A 24555-nucleotide genomic window follows, 5' to 3' on the forward strand; every position below is an offset into this window, starting at 1 on the left:
TGGATAGAAGGTAAGGAATGTATCTGCTCAATAATTTCCAAATTCAGACTTTTAGGTTCTAATATTTTTGTGTACGTACTTAATATAAAGCATACATTATTAAAAAATGATTTGAGTAACAGCACTTAAATCAAGTCATGAAATACAGTCTCTTAAGATAATGAAAATAATGTTGTAAATACACTTATCAGCAGATCAGAAAATCTCCTTTCCAAGTAATCCTCTTGTCTTAGGTCTGGCATTTTTTTTAATAATAGGGGCCTGTTTTCCTGTTGGAACACTTAGTGAATTTGGTATTAAGACTTTAGCCTGTTTTTGTTTTCTTTTTTTCCCCTTTCTTTGGCAGCTTAGTCAAACCATGAAAGAAGCACGTCAACGGCTGGCATCATTTAAGACTGTGAATAAAAAAAATGCATCGGTGTTTCCAGATGATCGAAAGAAAAACTTTCCCACCCAAGAGGTAAATTAAATTCTAATGAGCTGGTTCGAAAAATACAGATAAAAAATAAGATAAAGATTAATTTACATCTCTACATTATTTAGACCTGAAAAATAATTGGAAATAACCTTAATTATCCAATAGTAGGGAGCAGTTTAAAAGTTATGATATATTCGTTTATAGCTATTATCAAAAATATCATGCTTTCAAAGGATATCTGAAGACTAGGGAAAGTGTCTGTGATATAAAGTTAAGTGGAAAAAGTAGGATATAAAATTAGATACAATATAAGTTCAATTAAAAAAATTCATTCCATAAATATTTATGGAATGTCTACCATTGCCAGGCATTGTTCTAGAAGCAGGACTTAACAGTGGTGAAAAGGTAGACAAGGAGCTCCTGTGTTAGTAGGGAAGCATATAATAAATAAGCACATAAATACAAAATATAATTTCAAATGATAAGTGCTATGAAAAAAATAAAGCAAAATATCGAGATGGGGAGAGAATGCTATGAGCACAGACAAAGGCCTGGAAAGAAATGGACCAAGAGGTTAATACTGATTATTTCTGGATAGTGTTATTATAGGTGATTTTTATTTTTTTCTCTTGGTTTTCTTTACTGTAGAAATTTTCCATAATGTATATATTTTATTTTTTAATCAGGAAAAAGTCAATACCATTATTTTTTAAAAAGAAAGAAATTCTTTTGATTCAAAATATAGAATAAGTTTAGAGTGAATAATTGGAACCTAAATATGGAGTTAGACTTAAAAGAATATTTAAAGCTGTGCTTGTAAAATTACATTGTTTTGGTGCCTCCTTATTTCCATGTTCACAAATTTGGATGTTAAACCCATGTGTTTTCCTGTGTTTACTTAATTTTAGCATTAATTTCAAGTTTTGATAGGCAGCATCAGTAAAATGGATCATTAATTAGTCTTTTTTTACTCTTTTTTTTTGGTACCATTATGAACTCTGTCTCTTGCTTAGTTCTTTCTCAGTTTTGCTTCCTAACTGGTATTTTTTTACATTTTCCTAGGTTACATATATGTTTATATTTTATTTTGGTATTTTTTCCTTCAGTATCTCTGTGCAACCATCAAAGACATTTGTCTCTTATATGTTTGCAGTTGGTAGAATACTAAGCTCTAATACCTTCCTCTTCAGCGATAATTAAGAAATTTATAGTTAAATATAAAAAACAAGTGGGCATGGGTGTGCCTACATATGGCATTCCATCTTAGATGCATTAAGTATGGTTAACTTTTTCTAGGATTGCCTTGTTGTGACTTAAGACTCTTTTGAAACTAAATTCTTGACTTAGTTTCTTGACAATTTTCATACCTCTACCACGGATTTGGCAGTACTATAGTTTGGTCCATAAGACTGACTTCCCGGTACTGCTCAAAGGAGATGATTGGACACATTTTATTTAAACCAGAAAAAAAAAAAAGGGTTATCAGAGCCTAGAGACTGATACTTCACATTGTGTGGAGCATGTTCAAATCTTTCAACTGATGTTTTTCCCAGAAAGAGTACTGTTCCTAGGCCTGACTGAAATAATTCTCCAGTAGAAGGGAGGAGGATTAAGTCTGAGATAACATCCTTGTGTAAACCAGTTTGATACATCAAAGGTGCCATTTAAGTGTAATTCATTATGATGTTGATGGTGAATTCAGGCTAGCTGCTTGCTTCCAAAGAATGCATGTGTGTTTTTCAGGTAAAACATCACAAACAAATCTACTCCATATAATTGAGAATGATCTAAGAAATTAGTGAAATTTTTCTTATCAAGTATGTAGTCTTCCCCTCAAATCTGAGCAGTTTTCTACCCATTCAGTTGTGTGAAGGAGGAAGCTGCCAGTCAGAAAGGAGAACAATCTATAACCCAGCTGAACTCTGGTTTTGTTTTCTTGTTAGACTTATTTTGACTGACATTAGAATCTCTCTGGTTGTTATTGTTGTTCCAGATTTAGAGATAAACATAGAAGAGATATATTTGCCTTGCCCACTGTTAGATCACCAAGACAAAATTATAAGCCTTCTGAAATTGTTACTGGCTAGGATAGGGGCAAATTATCATTTATAAAGTTAAAATATTCTCCTACCAAGATCAGCTCCGTGCTTTGTGACCACCTAGAGGGGTGGGATAGGGAGGGAGGGAGGGAGACACTAGAGGGAGTGGATACGGGGATATATGTATATGTATAGCTGATTCACTTTGTTATACAGCAGAAACTAACAGAACAATGTAAAGCAATTATACTCCAATAAAGATGTTAAAAAAAAAAATTCTCCTACCAGGAATTTCACTTCCATGTGTTTGATATGTAAGTGACTTGTTTGTATACTTGAAATAGAACTCACTATTCTGTATTAGACTACCATAACCTGCTAGGATTGCTCCAGATCTTTCACAAAAACTCAGCTTAGTGTCATGAGCATATTGCTTTCTCTAGACCATTTATATTTGTATTAATTTTTCTTTTTTTTCAGAAAGCACTTTGTAGGAAACCATCATTCACTAGGATAAATGTAGGGATAAGAGGAGAAATGCCCTTTGAGGTCCATCAAGGTCTTTTAACTCTTGTAGATTACCAGAAATGTATGGAAGATCAGGTAGGGAAATGTAAAGAGTAGAGGAAAAAAGATGCCTTGTTAGAGCTATCCACAGCTAATTAAGGATGGGTTTAAGTATTAAGATTATAATGCCCAATAGTTGTTTTTTTCTAACAGTTTTATTAAGCTATAATTCACATACCACACAATTCACCCACTTAAAGTGTACAGTTCAGAGGTTTTTGGTATATTCACAGGGTTGTGCAACTGTCACCACAATCTAATTTAGAAGATTTTCTTCACCCCTGAAAGAAACCCTGTACCTGTTAACTGTCACTCCCCAGTCCCTCCCTGTCCCTACCCCCAGTACTAAGCAACCACTAAACTACTTTCTGTCTCTGTAGATTTGCTTATTCTGGGCATTTCATATAAATGGAATAATATAATATGGGGTCTTTTGTGACTGGCTTCTTTCACTTTGCATAATGTATTCAAAGTTCATCCACATTGTAGCATGTATAAGTACATCAGTATGTCACACTTGGTATATCTGTTCATCAGTTGATAGACATTTGTGTTGTTTCCATTTCTTAGCTTTTATGAATAATTGTGCTATAAGCAGTTTTTACATGTTTTTGTATGGACATTCATTTCTCTGGTTGTGGAATTTCTGGGTCATGTTAACTCTTTAATATTTTGAGGAACTGCCAAGGTGTTTTTTTTTTTTAATTTTAAAAAAATTAATTAATTTTAAAATTTATTTTTGGCTGTGTTGGATCTTCATCGCTGTGCGTGGGCTTTTCTCTAGTTGCGGCGAGCGGGGGCTACTCTTTGATGCGGTGTGCAGACTTCTCATTGCGGTGGCTTCTCTTGTTGCGGAGCACGGGCTCTAGGCATGCGGGCTTCAGTAGTTGTGACTCGCGGGCTCTAGAGCACAGGCTCAGTAGTTGTGGTGCACGGGCTTAGTTGCTCCACGGCATGTGGGATCTTCCCAGACCAGGGATCGAACCTCTGTCCCCTGCATTGGCAGGCAGATTCTTATCCACTGCGCCACCAGGGAAGCCCCTGCCAAGGTGTTTTCCATCAGCAATGTATGAGGGTTCCAATTTCTCCACATCGTCTTCAAAACTTGTTATTGCCCATCTTTTTTATAGCCACCTTAGTGGGTGTGAAGTGGTCTCTCTCCATACTTTTGATTTGTATTTTCCTGATGACTAATCATCTTGAGTATCTTTTCATGTGCTTATTGCCCATTTATATATCTCTCGTGGAGAGAATCTGTATTCAAATGTAGTGCCATTTTTAAATTGAGTTGTCTTTTTATTATCAAGTTATAAGAATTCTTTATACTGAATAAAAGTCCCTTATCAGATACTTGATTGCAAGTATTTTCTCCCATTCTCTGGGTTGTCATTTCACTTTCTTAATGCTATCATTTGCAGCACAGAAGTTTTAGTTTTGGTATAGTCTAATTTATCTATTTTTCTTTTGCTGCTTGTGCCTTTGGTGCAGTATCTATTAAGCCATTGCTTAATCCTATGTCTTCTTCTAAGAATTTTATAATTTTGTCTCTCATATTTAGGTCTATAATCCATTTTGAGTTAGTTTTTATATATGGTGTGAGGAAGAGTTCTAACTTAATTCTTTTGCATGCATTCTTGTTTCTACCTGTAACAGATACATTTGGTTGTTTTTTTTTTTCTTTTCCATTTTTGTTTGTGTGTTCTTTAGGAACCTGACACTGAGCAATCTTCATCTATTATGATAGATAAGAAAGGGAAAAAGAATTTGTCTTGGGGGGACCAGCAGGATCTTCTTTTTGAAGACAAGGATATACCTTTCAGCACAGTTCAGGTAAAGCAGAGTGAAAAGAGATAGTGTAATAGAAATTAAAGTAATTATGATTTGGACTAGAGATGCCAGTATTCTTGTACTGGTTTGGGACTGTAGATTTAGGTTCTATTGAGTTGAGCAAAGACCGTAATTTTGCATTTTATTTTAGTAATTTGTTTGACTACTGTATCCTTTTAAGATTATTTTAGGAATCTTGCAGAAAACCCAGTGTTGCTGATGCTTGGCATTCTATATTTGATGTTTATGTTCACTTTTAGAAAGTACAATTCAAAAATCCATTATTTGCTGTGATGGAAGAGGAAGAGGTAAAGCAGTTACATCAGGATGTTCTGCCAGAAGCCCAGGATTATCTTCCGGAAGCCCAAGGTGACCTGCTGCAAACCCAGGGTGATGTGACAGGTGTCTGCAGTGTTGAGCTGGAAGCCCAGAGCGTTGAGCTGAGGCTCGGTGCCCAGGATATCGAGCTGGAAGGCCGAGCTGTTGAGCCCAAAGCCCAGGCTGTTAAGACCAAAACTCAGAGTGTTACGCTGAAAGATCAGAGTGTTGAACTAGAAGATGGGAATATTGTTTTGGAAGGCCAAGCTGTTGAGCCCAAAGCCCAGGCTGTTAAGACCAAAACTCAGAGTGTTACGCTGAAAGATCAGAGTGTTGAACTAGAAGATGGGAATATTGTTTTGGAAGGCCAAGATTTTCTACTCCAAAACCAGGCTTTTCTACCCACAGACCAGCATGTTCTTCCCAAAGACCAGAATGTTCAACCCAAATGCCAGGACCAGGATTTTCTACCCAGAGATCAGGTAAAATAGAGTGGAAAGGAGATATAACAAAAAGAAATAAGCTCTTTAAGGCTTGTAGTGAGATTTGCAAGGACTATATTGCAGCTGATTTGGAGAGCCATAGTTGGAACAAAATAGTTTACTGATTGATTTATCAAATAAATGTCCAGGGTTCTTATTAAGTGTTAAAGTATTATCAGCAGCATATTACTCCTGTCTGAACAATTTGCTTTTTAAAAAATTTTCTTCATTAGGGAAAGTATTTCTTGCAGCCGTCATTTGTTTTGAGAGCTGAAAGATGGGAAAAAAGAGTGGCCCACAAGTGTCCAACAGTATTTTTTACCCAGGTTCCAAGGTCAGCCCTCCACCAGGGATCAGTTAGACCAAGAGGAAGAAGAAAGGGATCAACAGGAAGTAAATTACTTAGGGTTGTGGCTGGGTTTATGGGGAATAGAGTATAATTTGTTAATTCTATAAGATGTTCAATTATATTCTGACCTCAGTTAACTCCTGAATTCTCAGTGCAACCTAAAGTATTATTGATTAACCTGTCTTTCTTAACTGAACAATTGCTATTTTATATTTGTTCTTTTTTAGAAAGCAAATTTGAAGCCGCCAGCATCAATTTTGATAGGTAGGAGTGGGGGAGAGGTGTTTCCTCTGGATGTCCATCAGGATCTTCTACACAGGCATCAAGATCAGGCCTTCATCAACAGCAAGGTAGAGCAGAAAAAGGAGAGAGACCATCAGGAACTGCATTGTTTGGGTTTAGTTTGGAACTTTCCAAGATTGTTCTTAGCTAGATTTCAAAAAGTATGGTTTTCTATTGTATTCCATAATGTTTCACATTATCTGGAGTTGAAAAAATTACCGTAAGGCTCCCAATAAAGCCTAGAATATTATTGCTATCACGTTACTCCCACTGAACAATTTACACTTTATGTTTTTTTCTCTTTTAGAAGGTACGCTTCAAGGAGTCATATTGTGATATGACAAATGAGAAAGGGAGAGAAGACTTTCCTCTGGCAGGTTATCAGTATCTGCCTCCTAAACTTCAGGACCAGGCCTTCATCAGAGATCAGGTAGAGCACAATCAGAAAGAGATAGATAAGAAATAAAGTAACTGGATTTTATACATTTTCAACAACTGGTAATGTCAAATATAGAATCAGGTCCTTGTTCAGTGAACTGTATCAGTCAAATCAGTTCTGTCATTCAGAAGGATGATAAGTCACATTCATATTCTTATTGTGGAATCAGACTATTTTAATTTACTAAGATTATGCTATAACTTTTGCTGAAGCCCACTTTATTACCACAAGCATACTGCCCTTACGTGAATATTATAGGAAGAATTAGCAGATACTGAATTACTTAAAATTTGGGGGGGATGGTTTGTCAGACTATTCTGTACGTGTTTGGGGATTAAAAATTAAGATCTAGGGGCTTCCCTGGTGGCGCAGCGGTTGAGAGTCTGCCTGCCAGTGCAGGGGACACGGGTTCGAGCCCTGGTCTGGGAGGATCCCACATGCCACGGAGCAACTGGGCCCGTGAGCCACCACTGCTGAGCCTGCGCATCTGGAGCCTGTGCTCCACAGCAAGAGAGGCCGCGATAGTAAGAGGCCCGCGCACCGCAATGAAGAGTGGCCCCCGCTTGCCGCAACTAGAGAAAGCCCTTGCACAGAAACGAAGACCCAACACGGCAAAAATAAATAAATAAATAAAATTAAGAAGTGTTGTAAGAAAGGTTTAATTTAAAAAAAAAAAAAATGAAGATCTATAGAGTTGGGGTAAAAGTATAACATCCTCGTTCAAGCCAAAATGTATCAGAATATCCTCATCTGGTACCATTTCCCTGGAGTTCTCACTGAAGCCTAGAGTATTAAGATTAGCCTGTTGCCCTGGTTAGACGACTTGTTTTCTGTTTTTGTTGTTTCTTTTGAACATGTTTCTGAAGCAACTGTCATCTTTTATGAGAGAAGAGAGAGTGAGAGATGAATTGACTCTTGGGTGTCATCAGTATGTTAAACCTAAAATGCAAGACCAAGCCTCCCCTAGAGAGCAGGTAGAGCAGAATACAGTGAGAGCACTGTCTACTTTCTAAAAGAGTAACAGATGAAATTACTTAAGATTTGGGCTGGAGCTTGCCAAGCTAGCTAGTATGTAGACTACATAGAATTAAAGCTTCTAGAGTTAGGCTAAGAGTATGATGTCTTCATTTATTTCAGAGTGTGCCAGATCTAAAGAGTCCAGGTGAGAAAGCATACCTCTGTCATTTGGGTTAAATAAGAGATAGGTTTTATATAACATTGATTGGTTATCCGTAAATTGTTCTTCTTGAACTCAAGTCCTTCAGCAAATTTGGCTTTTGACCTTTAGTCTTATACATACTGAAGGAATTCTGCTCTTGGCCATCTGAAGCAGTACACCAAAGCCAGACATCCAATTTGCAAACCAATTATGATGAAGGAAAAAACAAGCTGTTTGCCACTCAAAACTTCCTAGACTTCACCACTTCTAGTGTTTCTTCATGGAGTTATTGGGGACATCGAGTAGGAGTACTTTGGGAAATGACACAAGCTTTTTTCCTGGCTTTACCTGAGAAAATGCTAGCAACATTATAAAAATATTGCCTTGTTGCCTTATCTTCTTCCAAATGTGTTGTTGAATAAAGAGTTGCCCCATGCAAAAAATGAAAAAGAAAAAAAATGCCAGAATAATCTGGGATTTGCTTTAAAATACTCCAGGAAAAAGAGTGGGAGAAGAGATGGATGAAAAAACATGATGTTGCTGGGAGGGACAAATTGGGAGATTGGGATTGACATATACACACTACTATATATAAAATAGATAACTAATAAGGACCTACTGTATAGCACAGGGAACTCTACTCAATACTCTGTAATGGCCTATATGGGAAAAGAATCTAAAAAAGAGTGGATGTATGTATAACTGACTCACTTTGCTGTGCACCTGAAACTAATACAACATTGTAAAATCAACCATACTCCAATAAAAATTAAAAGAAAAAACAAAAACAAAAAACATGATGTTGCTAATTGTCGGTGCTGGGTGATAGGTATCTGGGATCTATTATACTAATTTTTTTCCCACTTTTATGTATGTTTGGAAATTTTATATTAAACACACACACGCACACCTCTAATTGTTATATTACCCTCCCCTAGTATCATTATTTCGGGGTTGTCACTGAAGTGTACAGTATTGTCACTAACCTATAATTTTTGCTTAGACAATTAGTTCTGTGTTTTGTTATTCCTTTAGAACAAGTGTATCAAGCAGCCCTCATCTTTTGAGAAATGGGAGATTGAAAGAGGAGTTGCTTCTGGAGTGCCATCGGTATGTTTCACCTGGTATTCAAGACCTAGCCTCTCCCAGAGAATAAGTAAAGCAGAATATAGTGAGAAGTAAGTAACAGAGAGTAAATTCCTTAGGTTTTGGTTCAAGATTGACAGGGCAAAGTAGTAACTGCTTCAGGGGTTTAGTGTTAAGGTCAATAACAATGGGCAAAGATATAATGTCCTCCTGTTCCGTGACCATTCTGCCCTGTTGAAACTACTTCTGGCCTCTTCACTGAAGCTTTTACTATTGCCCTGGCATGATGCTACCGCTTGGACAATTGATGTTCAATGTTTGTTTTCTTTTAGCACAGGAACTATGGGCAGGCCTCACATAATATGACAGATGAGAGATGGAGAATGGAGTTATTTCTGGAGCATCATGAATATGTTTTACATGAAATCCAGGATCCAGGCTCCACCAGAGAGCAGGTAGAGCAGAGTATAGTAAAGTGTAAGCAGCAGAAAGTCAGTTAGTTAGAGTCTGATATAGACTTGCCAGAGCTATGCTACCAACAACAATGATGATGATGATAGTGTTATCTCTTATTAATATTATCAATAATGTTATTAATATTATTAAGACTAACAGCTTAAATTCATTAAGCATTTACCATAGCCAAAATGGTTCTAAAACTTTGTATCCATTGTCTCATTTAACTCTCACAATTACCCTGGGAGATGGATACTATTCTTATCCTTGTTTTATGGATAGAGAAACTTATTGCTTTGCAGATACAGTTAAGATCCATAGTAGTGGAAGGAAGTGTAATGTCTACTTTTATGCCGTAATGTATTAGACTATTCTGACCTATTTAGATTACAGCAGGGGTATCGCTGCAGCCTAAAGTATTTTTACTACCATTACGTCACTGCTCACACAATTTGGTGAATGCATTTGTATCTTTTAGAGCTTACGCTCCATACAGCAACCGTCTGTTGGAACAGCTGAAAGACAGCGAGCAGGTTTGCTTCCGGCCGGCCATCAACATCTTCCACCCAAGCACCAGAGAGAGGCTTCCAGCAGCAGACAGGTAAAGCAGACTGTAGAGTATGAGCCCTGGAGTTTAGATAGGGTTATGGGTCCTACTGAGCTGGGAGCAGTAAGGCTGAGCAAAAAGCAGATCCTGAGTTTATTTCATAGTGTGTAAAATCTAAGATTACCCGCCGAAGCCTAGGGTATTGTCAGGAGCGCTTGTTGCCTATTGGAAAATTGTATTTTTTACATGTATGTTCTTTTATTAAAGGTGTATTTCTGGTGGCCGTTGTCTTCTATGGTGTGAGAGGGAAAGAAATAAGTGGTTTCTGAGGGGGAGGGGTCAGGAGGATCTTTCACCAACAGACAGGACTAGATCTCCATTAGTAACCTGGTAGAGCATAAGGTAGGATCACCAAGAAATAAACTATTCAGAATTTGGGCTGGAGCTTGTTAGGGTTATATTGCCTAAGTTTTGGTGTATTGATTTAAGATCTATAGTTTTTCAAGAAAATGTCACAGTACGCTGGCCTACTAAGATTTTTCTATGACTTAACTGAAGTCTAGTTTATTCCCACTAGAATTTTACCATTGTCTGGATAATTTCTGACTTGTGGTTTCACGTTATTTTAAAGACAGAGCCTTCAGGCAACCAGCGTTGTTAGAATATATGAAAGAGATAAAGAGAAATTTCCTCTTGGCTGTTTTAAGAGAGCAGAAAGAAAAGGAGGCATAAAGGCAGAATTATGGATTTGGGCTGAGGTTTTTAGGACTAAACTGCAGATCCTCTGTTATTTTTGGTTTGGGTCTCTAAGATTGGTCTAAGGGAAGGCTGTCATGTTTTCTTCTGCATCGCCATTTATATATCCTGAACTATGCCAGGCCCTTTTCTACTTCAGCTGTTTTGCTTTTTTTCCCCCTCTGCTTGGATAGTCTTCTCTTTTTTCTTCACAAAGTTGGTCCCTTCTCATCCTTCACGTTTCAGCTTAAATGTCACCTTTTTAGAAAAGACTGCTCTGACCACCTTATCAAGATTAGGCCTCCCCTCTTCTGTTTTTCCTCTGTCCCTGCATTCTGTTTGTTTCCTTCTCCATAAACAAGACAGTTCGTAATTATTTACTTATTTACATGGCTTCCACTAGTCTATAAGCTTTATGAGGAGAGGCACCACACTTGTTTTGTTTACTGGAGTGTGGACAGCCTTTAACATGGTGCCTGGTACCTGCTAGTTTCTTGCTAAATTTGTTTAGAAAGAATTAGTCAATCAAACACTTACTGAGCACCTGTTTGATGTTAGCCATTGTTTAGGTTCTAAATATCAAAGATATAACTATGAACAAGACATAGCACTCAAATTTCAGACAGTCTAAAGAAGAGAGACTGACAAATAAGTGATAATTTTGAAGCAACGTACTTAGTGGTGGAGGATGCATAGGGCATTAGCTGAGCACAGAAGAGGGTACCGAATGCTGACTGTTTAGTTGAGGGTGCAGCTTTGGTAGTCAGAACCTCTTCTTCTTGTCCTTCTGCCATACCAGCCCTGAAAATCCTCAACCCTGGATCAGTCCTTTCACATTTTAGGCTCCCAAATAATCCAGCCTTATTGGAAAAAAGCTCTTTAATAGTGTAGATTTATACACATTCATCCTTACGGTTTATAGTCACAGCTGGGTCCCCAGTGCTGCCTAGCTTTTTCCTTACTTGCCACTTGTCTGCTCCCTCACCTATGGCCCACACTGATAATTCTAACCCTTAAATACTCCTTAAAGTTCCTGCTGCACCCCCATACTCTCAGACTTTCGTTAAAAAAAAAAAATAGAAGCCATCATGCAATCACTCCCTTGACCATTTACTTTTTTGCCATTCTTACCTGTTCCTACTAATCTCAGAGGAAGAATTGTCTTTCTTTGGATCCATATTCTGGATTATCTTGCCGTCTTTTCTTCTGGGTCCAATTTTGAATATTATATTGTGAGACAGGTTTCTATTAAAATCATCTGAATAATGTTGCATATTTTTTTTTGTTTGTTTTGGCAAGCAGTCAACCTGGTTAAATTCAGATTATACGTTCTTCCTCATCTTCTGTGAACAGTGGCTCCAATGTTAGTTCAGTTCTCAAAGCCTTCATTATACTTCTTTAAGTCCATACCATGCATGCACAGCTCAGGGGTGATTCTGGGATGTGTGCCAGTTCATACACAGAATTAAGGAATCCACTTTTCTAACTCATGCATCTTTTTTTTTTAAATTAATTTTTATTGGAGTATAGTTGATTTATAATGTTGTGTTAGTTTCTGCTGTACAGCAAAGTGAATCAGTTATACGTATACACATATCCACTCTTTTTATAGATTCTGTTCGCATATAGGTCATTACAGAGTATTGAGTGGAGTTCTGAACTCACTCCTCTTGAGGATACCCACCCCATATACTCTCCAGATACCAGGGGCCACATTTCCTGGAATTTTTAGTTACAATCAGTGAGAGAGAGAGGCTCAGAGTGGGCTTACTCCTTGGCCAGTGCTGGAAGTCCGGTTTTTCTTACTTTTTTGAAAGCAGAAAATTTCATTTTTATTATAGCGAAAGTAAATACAAATAAACAAAAAGAAAAAACCCCCAAAATTCCAGAGATAACCACCATTAGCCTTTTGCTATGTATTGTTTTCAGATTTCCTCTATAACAAATAAATAACTTTAAAAATAACAGCCTTATTGAAATATACAATCAGTTCTCTTTATTCATAGTAGTTATGTTCTATAAAGTTGCCGTAAACACTGAATTTTAGTGAATACTGAACCATTCATTGCTCAACTGTTTTGTGTGAATTTCTGTTTAAAGACACCTTTTTAATGTGTGTTGTTGATTCATTAACATTGTACTCAGGGCCAGTGTCACTATAGCTCGTGCCTGAACGAAGCTTATCTAATACATGTAAATATTTTCTCCATAAGGCACATCACAGCCTTCTTATGCTTAAGAACACTAGGTAGTGCTTCAGCACTGTGCTTGAGGGATGTTTTAAACAGCAAAATCAACAAAAAAAGCACAAAAATACAAAAACCTTTGCACCAAATGTACCTTGAAAGGGATACTTGTTTACAGCATGAAGGCCCAAACAAAGGTAGAGCATCACCGTGTTCGACCTCAGCTGGCAATGTGCACAACTGACGATTCAGATTTTTCACAGCTCTGTGCATGTCTGCAAGTGACCACAAAAGCAATGCGAGTATTAACTTTGTGATAAATACATTTTAGCGAATAGGCAAATTCACAAATAATATAGGAGTATTCAAATAATGAGGATTGACTACTTTATATACCATACAAGTAACCCATTTAAAGTGTACAATTCAGTGTTTTTACTATATTCAAAGGGTTGTGCAAACTTTGCCACAATCGATTTTAGAATATTTTCATCACTCCCCAAAAGTCATATACCCATTAGCAGCCACTCGCTCCCTTTTTCCCCTCACCCCCATCCCCAGCCCTAAGCAACCACTAATCTACTTTCTGTCTCTATAGATTTGCCTGTTCTGGACATTTTATATAAATGAGATCGTGGAATGGCCTTTTGTCACTGACTTCTTTCACTTAGCGTAATGTTTTCAAAGTTCATTGACCTTGTAGCATGTAGTAGTACTTCATTCCTATTCATTGGATAATATTCTATTATATTCATATAGCACGTTTTATTTATCCATTCATCAGTTGATGGACATTTGGATTGTTTCCACTTCTTGACTGTCATGAATAATGCTGCTATGAACATTTGTTTATAAGTTTTTCTGTGATATGTGTTTCCATTTCCCTTGGGTATATACCTAGGAGGGGAATTGCTGAGACTTATGGTAATCATATGCTTAACCTTTGAGGAACTGCCAAACTGGTTTCCAAAGTGGCTGCACTATTTTTCATTCTCACTGGCAGTATTATGAGGGTTCCAATTTCTCTGCATCCTCACCAACATTTGTCATTGTCTGCCTTTTTAATTATAGTTCTCTTAATGGGTGTGAAGTCGTATCTCATTGTGGTTTTGGTTTACATTTACTTGATGATTAATGATGAGCATCTCTTCACGTGCTTATTGGCCATGCGTATATCTTCTTTGGAAAATTATTAAATCCTCTGCGCAATTTGTAATTGGATTATTTGTCTTCTAATTATTGAGTTATGTGAGTTCTTAACATATTCTACATACAAGACCCTTATTCGTTTTGTGATTTGCAGATGTTTTCTCCTATCCTGTGGGTTGTCTTTTCACTTTCTTGGTGGTTTCCTTTCCTTTGCAGCACAGAAATTTTTAATTTTGAAGAAGTCCAGGTTACTTACTTTTTCGTGGCTTGTGCTTTTGGTGTCATTTCTAAGAAACCATTGCCTGATCCAAGGTCATGAAGATTTACTCCTGTGTGTTTCTCTAAGAATTTTATATCTCTTGCATTCTGCAAGGTCTTCAATCCCCTTTGCATTAATTTTCTTATATGGTGTTCAGTAGAGGTCCAACTTCATTCTTTTTTGCACTTGGATATCCAGTTGACCCAACATCATTTGTTGAAAAGACTCTTTTTACCCATTGAATTCGCTTGTCACTCTTGTCAAAAATTAGTTGATTGTAAATTTAAGAGTTTATTTCTGAACTATCAGTTCTATTCCATTGATCTATAAGTCTGTCCTTATGCTAGTACCACACTGTGTTGATCAGTGTAGCTTTGCAGTAAGTTTTGAAATTGGGGAGAGTGAGTTCTCCAACTTTGTTCTTCTGTTTCAAGGTCATCTCAGCTATTCCAGGTCCCTTGCATTTTCGTATGAATTTAAGGATAACCTTGTCAACTTCTACAAAGAAGTCAGCTGAAATTTTGATGTAGATTGCATTAAATCTGTTGATCAATTTGCCATCTTAACAATATTAAGCCTTCTGATTCATTTAGATCTTCTATTTCTTTCAACAATGTTTTGTTGGTTTCAGTGTATACAATTTACACTTCCTTTATTAAATTTATTCCTAAGTATTTTTTGATGGTATTTTATATGGATTTTCCCCTTAATTTCATTTTCAGATTGTTCATGGCAAGTACATAAAAATACAATAGATTTTTGCATACTGATCTTGTATCTTGCAACTTTGCTGAAAGATAAATAACTTTTAAGCTAAAAAGATAAAAGTAATTTTAAACTTTTATTTCTAAAAGTTAGAGATCATAATTTGAACCATATTATGTCCAAGTAAGTGTACTAAGTTACGTCAACAGACTTTTCTAATAATTAGGGGGGAAATAAGCCCCAGTTTCTTCCCTGCCATGTCAGTTGATGGCTATAATATTTTCAAGCTTTTATTCTCTAAACTCACACCTTGCAAGAATATGTATAAATTGAAAATGATTATAGATTTGAGATGTTAAGGGATCTAGTTTTATATCCTGGATTCAGTCCCAAGCACACACTCATGATAGAGTGATTTCAAGTGATCAGTTTAGAAGTACTTTCATTCTGAACATTTTGATCTGTCATTAGTTCATCCTCTTTTTTTTTTTTTTTGGCTGCATTGGGTCTTCGTTGCTGTGTGCTGGCTTTCTCTAGTTGTGGCAAGCGGGAGCTACTCTTCGTTGCGGTGTGCAGGCTTCTCATTGCGGAGGCTTCTCTTGTTGAGGAGCATGGGCTCTAGGCGTGGGCTTCAGTAGTTGTGGTGTGTGGGCTCAGTAGTTGTGGCTTGCGGGCTCTAGAGCACAGGCTCAGTAGTTGTGGCACACGGGCTTAGTTGCTCCATGGCATGTGGGATCTTCCCGGACCAGGTCTCAAACCCGTGTCCCCTGCATTGGCAGGCGGATTCTTAACCACTGCACCACCAGGGAAGTCCCCATCCATGTTTTTGACCTGGATATTTTCTTTTCTTTATTGTTTTTGTTTGATTAATTTCTTTCTTTTATTCTTTCTTAAAATTTTATTCTTTTATATTTGTTTTTTTAAATTTTTTTATCCAGTTGAGGTCAAGATTGCAGGAGAAAGGAATCAATAGATGAAATTATCAAAAGCATACATAGGGCTAACTTTTGGCAATTTTGTCTCTTTGTGTGACTGGACTTTCTAACAGGTTGGTGGTGAATATCAATCAGGACTGAACACTGAATTCCAAACTCCACTGGCACTTCAGTCAGGAGTAAGTCAAGAGGAAGACAAGAAAGAGGTATGTAGTGATAATGGCTTTTGGACATCAGTGTTTCTACTTTAATAGTATATGTGAGATTGGAAACAATTTGTTGTGTCCTAACACATTAAGAGCTAGTACTACAAATTCCATAGATAAAGGCACAAAAGTTACTTGACTCATTTTAATATGTTGAACTTCTCTTCTAAGCTTCTAGGATTTAGGGTACCTTGATGTGAAATCAGAGAGGTGATCCTAGTGAGTTTCTTCAGTTAGTGTATATTTGCCATAATAGCTAATTTTAGGAAGAGTTTTAATTTGTGACTTCCTTTTTTTCCTTTTCAATCTAAAGTTAGTTTAAATGAACAGTTTTTAACACTGGCCATGCACCAGAATCAGACATGGAGCTTTTTTCCAAATACAAATGCCAGGACCCAAAGCAGATATACTGAATCAGTATCTTAGGTAGGTTTGGGGCATCTTTGTTTTAAAAAAACACCACAGATGATTGTGATGTATCCTCAATATTGAGAACTGTTATTATAGTTTTAATAACTTTTACCAAAAAGACACAAGCTACTCTAAGGACAAAAACATGTCTGTGTGTATACTAGTGCTCTTTGAGTAGCTTGTGCCCTTAAAAAGAGAATATATAAATTTGGAAGTATGAACAGATCACACACAGGGTAGTAGCATTTGCTTTTTTTTTTTATTATTATTTATTTATTTATTTTTGGCTGCGTTGTGTCTTTGTTCCTGCGCGCGGGCTTTCTCTAGCTGTGGCGAGCAGGGGCTACTCTTCCTTGCGGTGCACGGGCTTCTCCTTGCGGTGGCTTCTCTTGTTGTGGAGCATGGGCTCTAGGCACGTGGGCTTCAGTAGTTGTGGCACGTGGGCTTCAGCAGTTGTGGCATGTGGGCTCAGTAGTTGTGGCACATGGGCTTAGTTGCTCCGTGGCATGTGGGATCTTCCCGGACCAGGGCTCGAACCCATGTACCCTGCATTGGCAGGCAGATTCTTAACCACTGTGCCACCAGGGAAGCCCCAGCATTTGCTTTTATTATACTTGTTCCCTTTAAAAGTATGATGCTCTGATATTCCTCAATCTTCCCTCCTCCCCACCATATTAGGCTAGGCTTAGAGTGTGCTTTTGTAGTGTGGTTTTAATTTTGAAAAGTTAAAGTGACGTTGTTCTGTTATAAAATACCTCTTACATTCTTTCTTTGGCTCTGCTTCTGTGGTACTTACTACTTGGGAACACAGAGTAAATATAGTATGTATCTTATCATATTAAATATAATCATTTCCTCAAGTGCTATTGACAACTGACCATGCTAAGGGCAAACTAAATTAGTACTTCTTTTTCTGATTTGTCTGTTACATCTAATAGCTATGTGCTTGAAAATATAAATCTCTTGCTATATGTGATATTATCCTGAGTCACCATAAATAGAAGGAAATTAAGGACTTAATTCCCTGTGACTTTTGTATCATATAGTTTTCTTGTCTATGGCACAAGGATATTTTCCTTTCTTGGAAAGTCCTATGAGAGCGGAATCTTAACAATTTTAACTTCTTTTCTTTAGCGTCAAAAGCAGTACCTGAGATATAGACGACTCTTCATGGATATTGAAAGAGAACAAGTGAAAGAACAACAAAGGCAAAAAGAACAAAGGAAGAAAATTGAAAAGTAAGTTCTTTGATCCTCATTGTGAGCCTTAAATTACCAGTTAAGATGATTTTGGAAGCTAGGTTTTAGAAATAATCAAGCAGTGGTTTTACCTTCTTATCCATAGTGCAAACAACTATTTTTGATCTGGGTTGTAGTATTAAAAGATGGTTAAGAGCTATGTTTTTTTAATAGACTTTTTTTTGGGAATAGTTTTAGGTTCATAGCAAAATTAAGCAGAAAGTACAAAAAGTTCCCATTTACTCCCTGCCCCTACACATGGACTGATTCCTCCACTGTCAATATCTTGTACCACAGTGATACATTTGTTACAACTCATAAACCTACATTGACATATCATAATCTATATTTTACATTAGGCTTCACTCTCAGTGTTGTACATTATTATAGGTTTTGAAAAATGTATAATGACATGTATCTACAAATGTAGTATTATACAGAATAGTTTTATTGCCCTAAAAATGCTCTGTGCTCTGTGTATTCATCTCTCCCTTCCCCCAGCCTATGGCAACCACTGATCTTGTTACTGACTCCATTGTTTTGCTATTGGGTTGGCCAAAAGGTTCGTTTGGTTTTTCTGTAAGATGGCTCTAGTAGCACTTAGTTGTCTTTAACTTCATTCAAAACAAGTTTGTTAGATTGTATGTGACAGCTGTCATATCAGCGTGCATTTAAAAAAAGACTTATGAAAATCGGTGAATTTTTGTGTAGCCATTTTAATATTGAAGATGGAAGAAAAAACCCAACATTTTTGGCATATTATGCTTTATTATTTCAAGAAAGGTAAATACGCAACCGAAATGCAAAAAAAGATTTGTGCAGTATATAGAGAAGGTGCTGTGACTGATTGAACATGTCAAAAGTGGTCTGCAAAGTTTTGTGCTGTAGATTTCTCACTGGATGATGCTCCACGGTCAGGTAGACCAGTTGAAGTTGATAGCGATCAAATCGAGACATTAATTGAGAATAATCAACATTATACCACACGGGAGATAGCCGACATACTCAAAATATCCAAATCAAGTGCTGAAAATCATTTGCACCAGCTTGGTTATGTTAATCGCTTTGATGTTTGGGTTCCACATAAGTTAAGCGAAGAAAACCTTCTGGACCGTATTTCCGCATGCGATTCTCTACTTAAACGTAATGAAAACGTTCCATTTTGAAAACAAATTGTGAGGGGTGATGAAAGTGGATACTGTACACTAATGTGGAACGGAAGGAAGAGATTGTGGGGCAAGTGAAATGAACCACCACCAACCACACCAAAGGCCAGTCTTCATCCAAAGAAGGTGATGTTGTATATGTGGTGGGATTGGAAAGGAGTCCTCTATTATGAGCTTCTTCTGGAAAACCAGACGATTAATTCCAACAAGTACTGCTCCCAGTTAGACCAACTGAAAGCAGCACTCAATGAAAAGCATCCAGAATTAGTCAACAGAAAACGCATAATCTTCCATCAGGATAATGCAAGACTGCATGTTTCTTTGATGACCAGGCAAAAACTATTACAGCTTGGCTGGGAACTTCTGATTCACCTGCCACATTCACCAGACACTGCACCTTTGGATTTCCGTTTATTTTGGTCTTTATAAAATTCTCTTAATGGAAAAAATTTTAATTCCCTGGAAGCTGTAAAAGGCACCTGGAACAGTTCTTTGCTCAAAAAGATAAAAAGTTTTGGGAAGATGGAATTATGAAGTTGCCTGAAAAATGGCAGAAGGTAGTGGAACAAAAGGGTGAGTGAATATGTTGTTCAATAAACTTCTTGGTGAAAATGAAAAAATGTGTCTTTTATTTTTACTTAAAAACCAAAGGCACTTTTGGCCAACCCAATATTTTCAGAATATCATATAGCTGGAATCATACAGTATGTAGCCTGTTCAGATTGACTTTTTCCTCTTAGTATTATGCATTTAAGATTCCTCAAATTCCTTTTCATGGTTTGATAATTCATTTCTTTTTAGTGCTGAATAATATTCTAAAATCTGGATGTACTACAGTTTATTTATCCATGCACCTACTGAAGGATATCTTGGTTTCTTCCAAGATTTGGCAGTTACAAATAAAGCTACTATAAGCATCCATGTACAGGTTTTGTGTGGGCATAAATTTTCAACTCCTTTGGGTAAATATTGAGGACTCCATTTGCTGGATTGTATGGTAAGAGGATGTTCATTTTTCTAAGAAACTATCAAACTTTCTTCCAAAATGACTGTACCACTTTGCAATCCATCAGCAATAAATGAGAGTTCCTGTTGCTCCACATCCTTGTCAGCATTTGATGCTGTCGGCGTTTTGGATTTTGGCCATTGTAATAGGAGTGTGTGGTGTCTCGTTGTTTTAAATTGCATTTCCCTGATGACATATGATGAGGAGCATCTTTTCATATGCTTACTAGCCATCTGTATATCATCTTTGGTGAAGTGTCTGTTCAGGTCTTTTTGCATCTACATTCATCAGTGATATTGGTCTGTAATTTTTTTTTTTTTGTAGTATCTTTGTCTGGTTTTGGTATCAGGGTGATGGTGGCCTTGTAGAATGAGTTTGGGAGTGTTCCTTCCTCTGCAATTTTTTGGAAGAGTTTGAGAAAGATGGGTGTTAGCTCTTCTCTAAATGTTTGATAGAATTCACCTGTGAAGCCATCTGGTCCTGGACTTCTGTTTGTTGGAAGATTTTATATCACGGTTTCCATTTCATTACTTGTGACTGGTCTGTCCATATTTTCTATTTCTTCCTGGTTCAGTCTTGGAAATTTATACCTTTCTAAGAATTTGTCCATTTCTTCCAGGTTGTCCATTTTGTTGGCATACAGTTGCTTGTAGTAGTCTCTTAGGATGCTTTGTATTTCTGCGGTGTCCATTGTAACTTCTCCTTTTTCATGTCTAATTTTATTGATTTGAGTCCTCTCCCTCTTTTTCTTGAGGAGTCTGGCTAAAGGCTTATCAATTTTGTTTATCTTCTCAAAGAACCAGCTTTTAGTTTTATTGATCTTTGCTATTGTTTTCTTTGTTTCTATTTCATTTATTTCTGCTCTGATCTTGATGATTTCTTTTCTTCTGCTAACTTTGGGTTTTGTTTTTTCGTCTTTCTCTAGTTCCTTTAGGTGTAAGGTTAGATTGTTTATTTGAGATTTTTCTTGTTTCTTGAGGTAGGATTGTATTGCTATAAACTTCCCTCTTAGAACTGCTTTTGCTGCATCCCATAGGTTTTGGGTCATCGTGTTTTCATTGTCATTTGTCTCTAGGTTTTTTTGATTTCCTCTTTGATTTCTTCAGTGATCTCTTGGTTATTTAGTAATGTATTGTTTAGCCTCTATGTGTTTGTGTTTTTTACGTTTTTTTCCCTGTAATTGATTTCTAATCTCATAGCTTCATGGTCAGAAAAGATGCTTGATATGATTTCAATTTTCTTAAATTTACTGAGGCTTGATTTGTGACCCAAGATGTGGTCTATCCTGGAGAATGTTCCGTGTGCACTTTAATTCTTCTAGGTGTTTGTTCTTTAATTCTTCTAGTTCTTTGTTAAACATTTCTTGCATCTTCTCCATCTTTGTTTGCCTCCATTCTTTTTCCGAGGTCCTGGATCATCTTCACTATCATTATTCTGAGTTCTTTTTCTGGAAGGTTGCCTATCTCCACTTCATTTAATTGTTTTTCTGGGGTTTTATCTTGTTCCTTCATCTGTTACATAGCCCTCTGCCTTTTCATTTTGTCTATCTTTCTGTGAATGTGGTTTTCTTTCCACAGGCTGCAGAATTGTTGTTCTTCTTGCTTCTGCTCAAGTGTCTTGATTGGATAAAAGTGATGAATGCTGCACTCTCTGCCTAGCAGAGAAAAGGGTAAACTCTTTCTGGTCATAGATAACATAATTTGGAGCCTATAAAAAATTTTAAAACAATATTATTCAGTTAAAATTTTCTAGGCATGTCAAGAGATAGGACCAGATAACCACAAGTTAACAGAAGCAGGCTCACAGATGCCACAGATACTGGTGTTATCAGGCAAGGACTTTAAAACACATGATTAATATTTTTAAGTAAATAGAGGAAAAGATGGAGAAAATAGATGAAAATATGGAGAATTTCACCAGAGAACTGGAATCTTTAAAATAGAATAAAATAGAAAGTCTGAAATTTAAAAAATAGGATCTTAAAATATGCACTCCATGCACAATGAGATACCACTTCATACTCACTAGAATAGCTTAAACAGACAAACAAACAAACAAAACCCAACTTAACAGTACCAAATAGTGGCAAGGGTGTAGATTAACTGTAACTCATGTATTTAAAGTGAAAGAGGAGAAGAGCACAGCTACTTTAGAAAACTGTTTAGTATTTTTATATAGTTAAATGTACACCTACGCTATGACCCAGCTGCTTTACTGCTAGATATTTCCTTAAGAAAAATGAAAACATTCATAAAAACACCGAACGGAGACAATATATTTTCAAGTGTTCATGGCGTTTACCAAAGTTGATCACATCCTGGGTTATCTTCTAGAGTATGTTCTCTATAGCAATATTAAGCTATAAATTAGTAAGAAGTACATTTTCAAAGGTAAAATTATAGTGGAAATTAGGAAGTGCTTTGAAGGGAATAAGAATGAAAATAAAACATATCAAAACTTCTCAGATGCAGCTAAAGCAGTGCTTAGAGGGAACATTGCAGCCTCAACTGAAATTATCAGAAAAAGTGAAAAGGCTGAAAAATCGACATTATAATTTGCTATCCTAAGAAGCTAGGAAACAATAGCAAATCCAACCGGAAGAAAGAAATCAGAAAGAATAGAAATCAATGAAATAGAAAACAAATGTACAATGGAGAAAATCAGCAAAGCCGAAAATTTAGTTTTGCTGGGGACATATCTCTTTTACTAATCAGTGAAACGAAATGAGAGAAGACATCATTTACCAGTATTAGGAATGAAAAGGGAGCCATTACTACAGAGCCTAGAAACATTAAATGTTCATAAGAGGACATTATGAACAACTTTACACTAAGAAATTTGATCACTTTGATGAAATAGACAAACTCCTGTAAAAATAAAAAACTGAAAATGGATGCAAGAAGGAATAGAAATCTGAGTAAACCCATATCACATAAAGGAATTAAATCACTTACTGAAAAAAAAAATCTTACCTAAAAGAAAAATTCAAGTTCAGGTCCAGGCTCAGATGTCTTCATTAGGGGATCCCAAATATTTAAGGGAAAAAAATAACGCCAGGGTTTACATAAACTATTCTAGAGAATGGAAAACAGAGAATACTTCCCAAATAATTGTAGAGGCCAGCGTAATCTTAGTACCAGCCTGACAAGGACATTACCAGAAATCAACACTTACAGACTAATTTCTCTCATGAGCATAAATGTAAATATTCCAAGTAAAATAAGAAGACCCAGTGGCCTATGAGGGGCACTGCTGCAGGCCCCTGTCCTTGGGGCTTCTGCCTGAGCCTGTGCCTCCTTCCCCAGGGCAGCTTCTTAACCACCCCTGAACTGCTCCCAAGCTATGGACTCAATGGAAACAAAGCTTTTTGCAAAAACAATGATGATGAACAAAATGACTAAAGTAAACACTCCAAGATGTTTAAGAATTGTCTTTTGGGCTTCCCTGGTGGTGCAGTGGTTGAGAATCCACCTGCCAATGCAGGGGACATGGGTCCGAGCCCTGGTCCAGGAAGATCCCACATGCCACTGAGCAACTAAGTCCATGCACCACAACTACTGAGCCTGTGCTCTAGAGCCCGCAAGCCACAACTACTGAGCCCGCGTCCCATGACTATTGAAGCCCACGTGCCTAGAGCCCGAGCTCCGCAACAAGAGAAGCCACCGCAATGAGAAGCCCGTGCACCACAACAAAGAGTAGCCCCCGCTCGCCACAACTAGAGAAAAACCTGCACGCAGCAATGAAGACCCAATGCAGCCAAAAATAAATAAATACATAAATTAAAAAAAAAAAAGAATTGTCTTTCACTGGTGGAAGTAAATCATTTTTTTCTATTCTTTCTGCATTTCAATTTTTTATCTTTAGCATATTTGACTTTGGGAGCCTAAGCAATATCTACATTGTAAGGGACCCCTTGCTGAATATCTTGTTTGTTTTGCTATAGAGAGTACAAAGACTTCTGAAATTTTTATGTGGCAGTCCACTGGTGAGAATAGTTTTCCTGTGAGGTGTTTAATAGTTCCTTTGGTATGTTTTTATTCTCACATTTTTTTTCCCCTTTGAGATATGTTATAATACTCTTGTCCTAAAAGCAACTTGACAAAAACTGCTGCAGTAAAAAAGTGTGTGTGTATGTGTATTTTGGATTGGGGTTAGAAGAGAGAGGCTTGGAAGAATCCTCATGAGGTTGTCTAGGGTATCCTTTAGGCAGAATTCTATTTAAATATTTCAAGGATCTTTTCTATTCTTAATATTCTTTAGGATTGTAGTTATATTGATATAATCTCCCAAATAACAATTTCAGAACATAAGGACATTGGCTCTCGGACGTTCATTCTTATATCTAGGCCAGATTTGTCTTACTATAACCTAGTTATTTTGCCATAATTATGATCTGATCTACATCAAAAAAAAATCTCAGTTCTGTGGTGCCCATATATAAGCGTTTTTACAGACTCATCAGGCAAAAGACAGAATGGAAATTTCAGTTCATTTAACTGAAGCCAGGACATCCCTGCTGTGGGTATTTTATGTCTACCTTAAATCTTCTTATGACATCCCTACCACATGGCATAGTCGGTGGGGAATTCT

At 36.9% G+C, this 24555-nt stretch overlaps 1 protein-coding gene across 6 annotated transcripts in view; it reads left to right on the plus strand.

Annotated features, from left to right (window-relative positions):
- The window catches only part of CCDC15 (coiled-coil domain containing 15), a 53857-nt gene that overhangs the window by 12543 nt on the left and 16759 nt on the right, over window positions 1-24555 (plus strand). For 2 of the 6 annotated variants that reach the window (XM_082341005.1, XM_082341009.1), the window contains exons 5-14: window positions 347-460; window positions 4732-4854; window positions 5112-5651; window positions 6228-6350; window positions 6590-6712; window positions 8916-9058; window positions 9304-9421; window positions 9901-10023; window positions 16052-16144; window positions 17690-17793. In XM_082341005.1, coding sequence (XP_082197131.1) covers window positions 347-460; window positions 4732-4854; window positions 5112-5651; window positions 6228-6350; window positions 6590-6712; window positions 8916-9058; window positions 9304-9421; window positions 9901-10023; window positions 16052-16144; window positions 17690-17793 — 1604 coding nt within the window. Of the gene's footprint in view, window positions 1-346; window positions 461-4731; window positions 4855-5111; window positions 5652-6227; window positions 6351-6589; window positions 6713-8915; window positions 9059-9298; window positions 9422-9900; window positions 10024-16051; window positions 16145-17689; window positions 17794-24555 lie in introns of all 6 variants that reach the window. The other 4 variants (XM_082341006.1, XM_082341007.1, XM_082341008.1 and 1 more) reach the window with 4 other exon arrangements.

This window comes from Balaenoptera borealis (genome assembly GCF_965194805.1).
Source record: "Balaenoptera borealis genome assembly, chromosome: 11".
NCBI classification, from domain to species: Eukaryota; Metazoa; Chordata; class Mammalia; order Artiodactyla; family Balaenopteridae; genus Balaenoptera; species Balaenoptera borealis.